Source organism: Malania oleifera, chromosome 5 (assembly GCF_029873635.1).
Source record: "Malania oleifera isolate guangnan ecotype guangnan chromosome 5, ASM2987363v1, whole genome shotgun sequence".
NCBI lineage: Eukaryota > Viridiplantae > Streptophyta > Magnoliopsida > Santalales > Ximeniaceae > Malania > Malania oleifera.
In genome coordinates this window covers 84,060,303-84,073,319 of record NC_080421.1, presented here as the reverse complement: position 1 = coordinate 84,073,319, position 13,017 = coordinate 84,060,303, and the positions used below count along the sequence as shown (strand labels likewise).

The following is a 13,017-nucleotide window of genomic DNA, read 5'->3' as shown; positions in this document are numbered from 1 at the left end:
TCATTTAACGTACAATAATAAAGAAATAAATACTGTTATGGTGAAATATGGAAATACTTATTCTTTTTCTATCCTTTGGTATGGTCTCATCAAAAGTTTAACATTGTTATTTGCCTTATGACATCAACATAATTTTTTATATAACTAATTGCAACTAACTTAATACAAATAATTTATTTTTAGGAGTAGACATTGTAAAAACTAAATATAGGGTTATCATTTTGTCATTGTTTTTCTCTAACATATTTTTGAAAATTGGTTCCAAATTTACGAGTAACCATTTAATAAAATTTTTTGACATTGGATATTTGATGCACTACTAGTCAGTTCATAAAACATGTACGCCTTTCTTTTTTGATAGTTTGATTCTATCTTCACCTAAATATCTCGATAACAAAGGAATGCACAAAAATTACCAAAAAATCAAAAATTGGACCAAAATCGGATTGAAATCATAAGTGGTTTAGTTTTTCAGTATTCGGTTTTGGTTTCGATTTTCAAAGTATAACCAAACCGAAAAATCAAAAGACAGATTTTAATTTAAATTATATATATAAAATAATATGATTATTTAATTATTATTGGTTCATATAATAAGTTAATCTAGATTAGTTTATTGTGATTAATTGATATGTAATTTGCATTATGATGTGGTTTGTAGGAGCTACTAAGCTTGTAGGAATTAGGAACAAAAAGAAAAGGTCCAATAAGACCAACACGTTTTCAGCTGTTTAAGCTATTTAAAAGGTTTCATTTTGTTAAAATTATGAAACATTATAAAAAGTAAAAATGCCCAACAGATTCTGAACAACCCTTGTGAAAAATAATTATTGAATATTTATAAAATCGGTTCAAAATAAAAAAAACCGTAATCGAACCGCCAAATGTTTAGTTCTCTATGGGATAATAAATTTGGTTCAATTTCGATTTCGATTCGAGCATTCCAAAAACTGCAAGGTTCTGTTCGATTTTCGGTTTGGCCCATAACCGAACCAAACGAAACTGATTACACCCATATCGATAACTATCTCGAGAAAATAATAAATTTGGAAGCATGTAGTCGTGTGTATATGTTGACTTTTTGAGTTCGATCCCTATTTTGATTATGACAAACCATATCTCATGTGTGCGTTTAGTCTTTGAACAGATTTATAATGCACAACGCACAAATGAGAGATGTAATATGGAAGCCTTGAATGTACACCAACGATCATAATTCAAGGCGTATTCCATGGAAAATCAGAGGAGCAAAAGACTTGAAGACTTTATTTATTATTTTCTTAGTTGTAATAATTATTTAGGTTTAATGTGTGCATGCATATCATATGATCTAAATTGAAACTCAATCAAGAGCTTATATTGACCATAGAACCTCCAAGTAACATGAAAAACCTTTTTCATAAAATGCCTAACTTATACATAGCTTTTAAAATGGTTTTGAAGTTAAAAGAAGACAAAAACTATTTTTTTACAAAGGGGTCGGTCGACTAGCTAGCCGATCGGACAGTAGAAATGAGCGTTTTTCTCAATTCATAACTTCTTATATTAAAAAGTCTTAAACATGAAAGTTGTGAGATTTTTTCTTAGCTTTCTATTGACATACAAAACGTTCAATTTGGAGTCGTATAAAAAACGTTATGACCAAAACATTGAATGGTGTCCGTAACAGAAAAATTCCCTTCATGTTTCTTCCATCTCAGTGATGAAGGTTTTTCTAAATTCATAACTTTTTATCTTAAAGAGTAATCAATATGAAAGTTGTAATATTTTCTCTTAGCTTTCTGTTGATATCAAGAACATTCAATTTGAAGTTTTATAAAAAATGTTATGATTAAAAAATTGAAGGGTGTCCGCATAGAAAGCTCTCCAGCAGCCCAAAAATGGTTAGTTTTCAAATTAAATCATATTTTAATACCCCAACGGTCATAAAACGTTTAGTTTTTGTTTTTGCCTATAAATACAAGCTAAAGATACTTGAAAAATTGAGGAGAAATATCTTAAGAGTATATCTACACATTCTTTGTTTCTCTCTCATTTTTCATACCCCATTTGTGCATTAAATTTCATATTTCTCATACTCTTTCAATTTGAAAATTCTTTTTAGGAGAAACTATTGTGGGTTATTGAAGGAAGCTTGGAGCATATATCCACTCGTATATTTCTACTTCAAAGGCTTCTTTTTCTTGAGGTAATTTTGAAAAGGCTTGAGCATATATTCAAGTTTATAGATATTGTTTGAAGATCTCTACTTTTTATTCTTATTGTTTTTCAAAGATCAAATTTCTCCTACTCTTCTTGAAAATCTTTTTGAAGAGAAATATTTTGGAGGTTTTATTTAGATAGGCTTGAGCTTATATTCAAGTTTATATATATAGCTTGATAGCCTTTTTATTATCATGTTCTTCAAAGATCAAATTTCTCCCATACCTTTTATTTGAAAATATTTTGGAGAAATTTATCTTGAAATTGTCTTGAAGGCTTAAGCATATATTTAAGCTCATACATATATTGCTAGAAAACCTTATTGAATTTGTTTTTATAAAGGTCTATCATTTTAAATGAAAAACCCTAACTTCTCCTATTCATTTATTTAGAAATATTTTTATTGGAGAAAATCTATGGGTTAGTTCAAGAATGCTTTAAGCATATATATATTCATTGATATATATACTGTGCTTGAAAAGCTTTTTGACAATGACTTGAGCTAATATTCACTTTCATATATTTTTCTCGGAAACCTTATTTAAATTAAGTTTTAAAAGGTCATTTTCACAAAGAAAATCATTTTCCATACTCTCTTAGTTTTTATTGAAAAATATTTTTGAGAGAAAAAGCATGACTATTGAATTTCATTTTTAAATTATTTGAGAGTGCATATTAGAGTTTTCATTGTGTACATCTCTGCTTATCTGAGAAGCATTCTATTTGTACAAAAATTTTTATTATTTTTGTATTCCCGGCGTGTGGTTGGAAGAGGATTGCACTAACCTGTAACATGTACTAGATTGGTTCAGACCCGGTTAGGAGAATTAGGAGTACCATCCGATAAGGTGTAGTTATTGGTTGTGGCTCAACCCCGAAATTTGATCTGGGGTTACCTCGCCCCTTAAGAAGAGGTTCTAACGATGTCGCTCCACCCGGTAAGTGAGTAAAAGTAGTAGAATCCTCTAAATTGGTTTGACTTGAGACGAGAACGTAAGCAGGATTGGCTGAACCTCGATAACAAATCTTTTGTGTGTGTGTGTGTGTCTCTCTCTCTCTCTCTCTCTCTCTCTCTCTCTCTCTCTTTCTCTATCTCATTTAAATTCCACACTGTACTTTCTACATATGTATGAATGTTTATTTATTGTCATTCTCATTTTTCATACACGCTTTAATTTTTATATGAGATTTAATGTGGTGAATCGATGAAATTTAAATTAGCAAAATATTTTTTAAATTCCAATTCACCTCCACTCTTGGGATCACACCATAACTCTCAATATATACGACTAGTAATTAATCCAAACACGCATACATTAATTAGAGTAGAGCAATCCAAAAATGCAAGGTTCGGTTCGGATTTTGGTTTGGCTCATAACCGAACCGAACCAAACCGATTGCACCCCTATCGATGACTATATTGTGAAAATGATAAATTTGGAAGCATGTAGCCGTGCGTATATGTGACTAGTAATAAATACACACGTGCATACATTAATTATAGCAGGGACATTCCAAAAACTGCAAGGTTCGGTTCGATTTTCGGTTTGGCCATCAAATCGAACCAATTACACCCCTATCAATAACTATCTCGAGAAAATAATAAATTTGGAAACATGTAGCCGTGTGTATACACGACTAGCAATAAATACACACACGCATACATTAATTATAGCAGGGGCATTCCAAAAATCACGAGGTTCCGTTCGATTTTCAATTTGGCCCATAACTGAACCGAACATATTACATCCCTATCGATAACTATCTGGAGAAAATAATAAATTTGGAAGCATATAGTCGTGCGTATATACGACTAGCAATAAATACACACACGCATATATTAATTATACAATGCAAGTACAACACATTATTTAGCCTTAAAATTTTTTAACCTTATGCAATTATTAGTAGTAATAAAAAAAAAATACATAACAAATGTTGATGGGTGTTTTAAACAATCGTATGAAAGATATTTTCAAATATTTATTTTTAAAGTTGCTATGGACATTTTAAATATTTAACTGTGAGCATAGAGATGATTCTTATAAGAAAAATATTTTAAATGAGGGGCTAGTAATCCATAGCCGTCAAGGAAATCCAAGAAATATTTTCTTCATCGTACCTCAAATCTTTTTTTAAGAAAACAAGAAAGGGGGAAAAGAAAAATGGCACGTAACATGCGCTATGCCAAATGGAGCCTAAAGGCCTCTCAAACACGCACGTAGGTGTTGACCGTTGAATTTATGGGATGTAAAATTCTCAACACCCAATCAAAGCGTAGGAGAGAGGGAAAAATGGTGAGTAGCCTATGAAGTGGATTTGAAGTTTTGGACTATCCATGCAATAAAAGATAATTTCCCAACCAACCCTCCATTATTCGATTGTTAAATTATTGGCCTGAAAAGAAGATTTAAGTTTGGATATATTCCACCAGGAGAAATCAATTCGGATCATCAACCAGGTATTAAAAAATAGAAAGAAGAATGAAACTATAAAATATATTATTGAAAGAGGATGGACAAAAATGGGTGAGAGCCCATAGGATAAGACATAAAGCAAAAGAGAAGCAATCATCATGCATGAATGAACATATATAGTTATCATATCTGGTGTTCATAGTGTATTTATTTATGTAAAAGAAATAAACAAAGATAATGCAAGTGTTCGATTATACATCATCATCCACTCGAAGCCAAAAACTGTGGGTAAGAAACCCAGAAGCAATCAAATTAGCCATGACTTCATCAGCTCTGCAACTTCCCAAGCCTGCTTCTTCTTCTTCTTCTTATCTCTCTATATGCGCCAACAAAACTTGAAAGCAAAGCAAAAGTTTTAAAAAAAAGAAAGAAAGAAGACCCACGGATGTGATGAAATGCAAACGGTATCTGATCTTTGGTGCCTGCAATCAGTCATCTTTCACTGATCATTTTCAAATATAGAGAAAGGGAAATTTATAGATTTTCCTTTTGGAGATGCTGAGATGCTTTGGGAGAAAAGAGAGACACAGAGAATCAAGAACAGGTTCTGAAAGCATCGTCCAGTTCACAATCTTCCACTCCATCAAATACCAGTTCTTGGTAGCGACATTTTCGACTGCAAAATGCTTTCTCCCCTCTGCAAAACAAAGTTAAAACCCCAGAGGATCATCAAACGGAGTTTAATTTTAAGATTTCTCAACAGCTTACAAAGCAGAAATTTTAATCCACCCATAACTTAATTAAGTCTTCAAGTGAAAACCACCATTGATGAAACTTTCAGAAAAAGGGTAGTAGAACTGACCTGTACATGAAGATGTCTTTCTCCTGCCCAAGGTACCTCTTGCAAGTGTGGCAGAAGCTAAGAAAACTATGAGATGGAGAGTTAATTTTATCTGAGAAAGAATGGCTCTCTTTCTTCAATGCAGGAAAATGACTCTGGTTCTTCATTGTAGAGACGGAAATTTCACCATAGCAGCTCTGCACAACGCAGTCATCGAATATATGAGTGGTTTTGGGGTTGGGTCCATGGGAGATCACACATGTGTAATCCTCAGAATGCTCCATCTCACTCACAGTGAGAAACCCAGTGACAGCCGCGGGGGATTCCTTCGTTTGGGTGTGGGAATTTGCGGTCCCAAATGGTGATACAGAACCGATTTGCGAATTGCGGGTCTTGATCCCAAAATCTGCCGGGGATATGGGGGACTCGGTGGGAGAAAGTGCGAAGGATCGAAGAGGGGGGATTTGAATTTTGAGGTGTGATCCAAACAGAACCTTTTTGCTTCTGGGTTTTGGAGAATCGTCTTTGACTTCTTCATCATCGAGGGAATGAACGAGGGCAAGACCAATTCCTCTGGAGTCTAATTTTTCCATAAAGTGTTTGGTTTCTGAAGATGCTTCGGGGAGTTTGGACTGGGGTTTATCATACAAAAATGGGTTTCCAAGAGGGGGGAATACAGGTTTAGTGTCGAGAATTGAAGTTGGGCTCATCATGGCTTCGCTGCGATCAGAAGGATTTTTCGCTTTAAAATTTCTGAAAAGCCTCGGGGAAGCAAAGAAAGGTGAATTGGGTGTTGTGTAATTTTGGGTTGGTGATGTTCGAGAGCTGTGATCTTGCATTACAGCTTGTTTGCCTGTCACTGCTCTTGTCCTATTCCTCAGCATCACTAAATTCTCGCAAATAAACACAGTGGTTTTACTGCAAAACAGAGGAGAAAGAAAGAGAGAAAAAGAAATCAATAAGATTCAATTTGTTAAGTAGGAAGAGAGTGGATGCAATGATGACAAGGCAGCAAAGCTAACCTGAAATTATTAGGGACGTCGACCAGAAAACTATATAGATCTCTGAAACAGGGGAAACAGAAAAAAGAAAAAGAAAAAGAAAAAAAAAAAAAGAAGAGCCTTTTAATCTTTCGATGAAGAAGAAAATGCATCCTTCCACCCAAAAATTCTTATAGAATTCATCAGTAAAAGAAAGAAATTGAAAAACTCACCTTGAAAAATGAGAACGCCTACTATAACTCTGCTGCTTCCATGCCAGAACACCTCCACAGACAGAAGAAAAAGAGAAAAATATAGAAATCCTTTCTAGTTGGTAGCGCTTTGTCTGTGATTTTTCTCCCTCCTTCGAGGTTTCACAAATTAGAATAATAAAGAATTGGCATAATGATAGGAAACCGGCATCAAACCCCGTAGATTCATCGGCACCAAATGCAGAGGGCAACCTCCCTCCATGTGCGCCCAGGTAATTAAAGAAACTCTGTGTAGAACTCTGTTGCTTCAGGCAGAACAGAGATGGGTTGCATTTGTTCGCAACTCCCCATGTAATATATTCTCCATCTCTCCTGTAAAAATGGTCACGAATGGACCATAAAAGTGAGAAACGAAAGCAAGCTCGAAAGCTTTGAGAGCTGGTAGGTGCCTTTTATATTAAAAAAAAAATGAATAAATTAAGAGCAGCTGTGCATGAGAATCAAACAGTGAGTCTTGATAAGACCCAAAACTCAAGCTCACCCCACACATTAAAATTAAAGCCCGTTTGGTCTCTGTTGTTCTCATTTTTCGTCCCTCCCCTGCTTTATAGAAATTCTCAACCATATGGATAAGCCGTGCTGATGTTGTCTTTTCTATAACTCTCTCTCTCCTCACCCTCTCTTTCTCTCTCCTCATACTCTGTTTTTCTCTTTCTGCGTGTGTTTCTGTGGGAGTAATACTGATGTGTCCCGATTCACAGTCGGTCAGTGTACCGGTGCAAATACGTACGAACAGGGGGAAGAAAATGAAAACGGCTGAACGCAGGATCTAAAATGGGAAGGTGACGTTCAATAAAACGACGACGTTCTTGGTTCGGCGAATGGGTAGTAAAAGACAAAAGAGTCCCTAATTTTACTCCATTGATCTTATTGAGAGGGATGCAGAGAGTGGATTGGGGCGCAGGGGATTAATTGAACACTATCGTTATGAGTTGGCATTGTATACCATATATGAATTTGCTGAGTTTGCATACAATTAAATTAATTATTATTAATTGAATACTTAAATATTATATGGGTTAGGGTTGTAAAATTGGATCCATATTCAATTTGGTAAAAAAATTATTTATTTATTTTTTACAAAAACCCAAAATGTATTGATAGTCCTCATTTATAGCGGAGAAATACCGTGATTACAAATATGTCATAAAAAAATTATAAATAAATTATGAAAACTAGTCCAAGAAGCAAAACAAAAATAAGTCTATCAAAACTCATACCTTTAACTAATTAAACCAAACTAAATATGCCCAAATGTAATCAAAATAAATAAACACAAACAAAAACAAAAAAACCTGCAAACTTATGTCAACTTGCAAAATAAAAAATCGAGAAAAATATAAGAGAACTAAATGATGATAATTAAAGACGAAAACTTAGAATACTTATCTTATTCGTACGAATAAGACCTCTCATTTTATTCGGCATCATATCACTTACAAAATATCTCTTCATGTTGCCTCCCATGCCTTGACAAACCAAGTAATCCGTCACCAGATTACCTTCCTTGAATTGGTGCTTTATAGAGAACTAAAGTTCTTGTAGCTCATTCTCTTAACAATTTTCAAAAGTTCCATATGTACTAGGAAGAACAAATTCTAAATCTGATCCATCTCATCACCAATTCTGAGTCGCTTTTAATACAAATATTCTGATATCTCAACTCTTTACAAAGTCGAGCACCACTGGTAAGAGTCTGCAACTCCGCTCCATTACTAGTACCCGACCCAAATTTTTTAGAGAAAACAACCTTAATATTACTTGATAAGTCGCGGATGATACCGCCACCACCACAAGAACTCGAATTTCCTTTACAAGAACCATCTATATTTAACTTCAACCAACTTACAAGAGGTTTTTTCTAAAATATTTTTCTTGGAGTTCTAACCTTCGATGTTATCGTCGTTTTCACTTGGAACTCTTCCAATAAATTCTTATCAATAGAAGGCAAAGAACCCTTCACGCCTTCTGCAATTTTTACGAGCCAAAACCTCACTGATAACCAAACTGCATTCCCCGACTCATACTTATCTTCCATACAATCTTTACAATGTTTGAGTTATAGTCTCCAAGAAATTATAGTAGGTAACAAATAGATGATCATACCTTTTTAGGTTGATTTTTTGGCACGAACCATCTACTAATTTTCACCCTCCATATATATTGACATTACAAAAATAATATTATAATGATGCCATATATTCAATTCAAATCACTTACAATAGTCAATTAAAGCTGAAAACAATTACTGCCATCTAAATAAAATTTCTACTGCTTTTTTCTTTTCTTTTTTTTTTTAAAAAAAAATTCATAAAATTTTTTATTATATTAATAATCAAATTAATAAGACAGAAAATTAGAAAATTTTTCATGGAGAAGTTGGTGTTTATTATAATTTACTGCACCGACGAATCAAAAACTACACTAGGTGTAGCAAATCTATTTTTTTTTTTCCCTCTTTCAATTGAGGGTTAGGTTGGCCAGTATTTAATAAAGGCCATTATATGTTAGTTTTAACCAGTTTACATTATTTTTACGTTTTAAACCTTAACCAGATTGACTTTGATACAACACTGATTGATCTTGATTGGATTGACCTTGAGACCTATGTATTAAAACTATGAAGTTACTAATTCAAAATTCTAATGTGGTGTTTAGTGCATCGGATAAAAATTTTTCTCTTGAAATTATTTTAAAATTTTTTATTCATAACAATATTTTTTTTATTTAGTTTAGGCTATAAGATTTCCACAAATGTAGACAAAATGATATTTGATTTAAGTGAGAATTCAAACAATGTAAAAATATTACCATAATGCTCGTGACTTGCATATAGAATAATATGTGAGAATGATAATATTTTAGCACAAAAAGCATATAAAGATTTGAATACATTAAATCTTATTATAAAATTTTCAAACATTATAGACAAAAAAAAATACAATAATCTAAAAAAAATCATATGCTTGTGATAGGTGCATCTAATGAATTGGATTATGATAATAAAATAAATTATAATTCACTAATTATTATATTCTTACAACAATACTGTAATTTTATTTTTATTTTAGTGCTAAATATTTTTTATTAATAATAATATAATCATAGAATGTAATAATATCATGTCATATGAATCATTAATGTCCACTCAAACAAAAATGGTGAGTAATTTAGTACCAAAAATTGGATGTCCATAGAATCATGAAATATTGCAATTTTATGGGAACATGAGAATGAGCTAAATTTCCATATTTGATAGAAATACTTCATTCCCAAAAAATGTAAAATTACTTAGGAGTGTCCATTAGTCTAGTTGTTGTTCTTGCTTATAATTCTTGATTGTTTAATTCCTCAAGAGGTATTCGAACCAATCCATTTATTAAATGATCCCATATCTTAAATGAGAGTCATCATACTTTTTTTGGTTCCTCAGTGGTTCTATCCTTTTAATAATCTTTGAATAATAAATTTTATATAATATAGTTTAAAGTTTTTTAGGGAAAATGAAGATGAACAATGATAACTTGCTAAAGAAAGACATGATACAAAAGAAACTAGGATCCATAATACAACATAAACTCGAGTGTCCGCCAAAACCACAAAATACAACCCAGTACAGTCCTAGTACTTACCCAAGTACCTCTCTTTGTACATCGACCATTACGCTCCTAATACAAGGACGCTGGTTCCGGTTACTCAAAGGACTTGAAAAATATGTACGTACAGTAGGGGTGAGACACCCTCATCAAGGAAGATCTAGGTTATATCGGTGTGTGACATTTGAGTGTTATCATGATACAAAACATACACAGTTAAATGCAATTTCAGTATTTTCACAACACAGTTCTAGTACAGTGCATACACGCACACACACATGATCAAGTAAACCGATGTCGTCACACCCTTCAGCTTGAAGTCGGCCCGCATTACACGACGTCCCCGGCACATGGCATAGTCCCAGACTCCCATGGCATCGTACTGGTACAATTGGTGGATCCACGCCTTTTAGTGATCAGCCGGTAAGGCTCACACCCTCGGATATAGAGCTGGACATTGTTGTCAATCATGGCAGGCGATATTTCACGCCCTCAGATACAGAGTCGGACACTCTTTCAGTATCTGGAACAATTCGGAACCTAGTTCCTATTGCATTTTAACAAAACACAACCATTTATGCTCATATAACCAGACAAACTACACCCATTTGGTAATCTAAAATCATGATTTTTCAAACATATATAGTTCAAACAAGTATAGACACGACCATCCCTATAACACAATATATATCACAATATATTCACAATTTTCCAAAAAAACTAGGGATGTAGCTCATCGCCTCCTTTTTCCAAAAACTGTAACATGAAAAACCCATAATTTTATATGTCAAATTTCTCCAAATAAGTAACCAAAACACACACAAGATCGTGAACCACAGTTCTACCCAGTCCAATTTCAAAAATAACCGATATAAATAGAATCCCCTTACCTTTCCCCAAATGACAAATCTTGAACCCTATGGCCCCTAAATAGCAAACCAAGTTCTCAAAACCTATAAAACATAGTACATAATATACTCACAATCCTATTCCCTACATAATTACCAGATCAAAATTGAAAATCGAGCCTTACCTCGATTTCTAGCCAAAACCCAAAAATTCCCGGAATGAAGATCCGATCCAAAAATCTTGTGAAGAATTCTTCCCTGATCCTTATGGTAATGTCGGATCAACGATTCCCGCAACGTATGACGAAGAAATCTAGAGAGAGAGAGAGAGTATGTTGAGTTCCTAGAGAGATAGAGAGAGATTTTGAGATTTCTTAGTTGAGAAGTAATGAAAATGGATATTTATAGCCCTTTGACTCGGCTACCCTCGTTGACGAGATGGCGTTTTCATCAACGAGGCACTGAAGACAATTCGTCGACGAGACGGTGACCTCGCGACAAGCCTGAGATTCTCGGTTTCCCGAAACCTCTCGGCTTCTCCTCATCGATGAGCCTCTGAAATTCATCGCCGAACAATATAAGGCCTTCATCAACGAACCCTGGCCTTGTCAACAAAGCCTGCTTAATTACCATTTTACCCTTCTCTTAATTAATTAAATCCATATATCACGGTTCAAGTTCTTACACAATAAATATACACAAACCATTGCAATTGAAATATATTATAAGACTCGTGAAAGATTTGAGTTTAAAGCACACGACATATGATAGAAAATAGTTGGTTTGAGCACAAACATAGTCTAACTAGTTCGTATGCATTTTTATGTGAAGTTACAGAACGAGTTATGCAATTTAAAACCATATAGTATATAATAAGAATAAGGCAGAAGATAAAGAGTTTTAGTTTTGCAATTAGATCTTGCCATAAATAAAAATATATAAGTAAATATATATCCCCCTTATGATATTTGCAAAAAGGCACTGGGGGTGTGCTTGCTAAAAAAGAAACTTTAATTTTTAAGCTCAAGCAAGCAACATACATCTGGTTAAGTATTTAAGTACATCCTGAATATAACCAGACAAAAAACAACCATATAAATCCTAAGGATCTTAGGAATTTACAAACAAGGATCATATGGCAAACTGAAGACAATGGCAAAACAATCATATATCAACTTAAGATTTTTAAGATGGTCATTACATTTAAGAACATGCCATACTTGATTCAAAATAGATCTAAGCTAAGCATATTGGAGAACATAACAGAATGAGATTTAATTTTGGATGCCCCCCCTCTCGATTTGAATTCATGCTTAGATACAATGAGCTGCTTATACTAGATAGAGAATTATTTCGGTATGTCTAGTAGTATAAGCCATCAATCCAACTCTTTAAAATCAACTATATTGAGTATTTGTCAATTACATTTGTCACTTGATTAGTATAGTTGTCCCTATAGACCATAGATGCATTAGAGAGTATATATGAAGGCATGCAATAATGTTCATGACCAAACAACATTCCATATCAAATCATAAGGCCTTGAGTGCAAGATATAATGTTAAGGGATTTCAGAAGAGCCTTAATATTCAAGAATGTGAATTGATGCATATGAATCCTTTAAGTTCTTTTTATAGGGATGGAGCTGAGCTCCTATAAATGTTTGATGATTATGCTAGGATGAAGTTTAATTATTTAATTGATTTTCACTCATCCTTTCAAAAATATTTTAACTTTAATTTTATTATAATCATCTTTGGACAAGGTTTTACTTTAGGAAAAAATCTATCAAAATTTTGGCAGCATGCCATTTGTAAATTGGATGTTTTTCCATAAAACTAGTACCTAATAGGTTCAATTA

General features: G+C 33.4%; 1 protein-coding gene across 2 annotated transcripts; it reads right to left on the bottom strand.

The window, feature by feature from the left end:
• Window positions 1-4,796: 4,796 nt before the first annotated feature.
• Window positions 4,797-7,277, bottom strand: LOC131155518 (FCS-Like Zinc finger 8-like). Of its 2 annotated transcripts, none has more exons than XM_058108721.1 (5): window positions 7,194-7,277; window positions 6,674-7,024; window positions 6,483-6,524; window positions 5,482-6,378; window positions 4,797-5,316 (listed from the first exon to the last, which is right to left on the bottom strand). In XM_058108721.1, exons 4-5 carry the CDS (start codon window positions 6,342-6,344, stop codon window positions 5,214-5,216), a joined length of 966 nt encoding a protein of 321 aa, XP_057964704.1. In that variant the 5' UTR covers window positions 6,345-6,378; window positions 6,483-6,524; window positions 6,674-7,024; window positions 7,194-7,277; the 3' UTR covers window positions 4,797-5,213. The 2 variants fall into 2 exon arrangements, with proteins under 2 accessions (XP_057964704.1, XP_057964705.1); XM_058108722.1 differs by having other exon boundaries at window positions 6,674-7,021; window positions 7,194-7,232.
• Window positions 7,278-13,017: the final 5,740 nt, after the last annotated feature.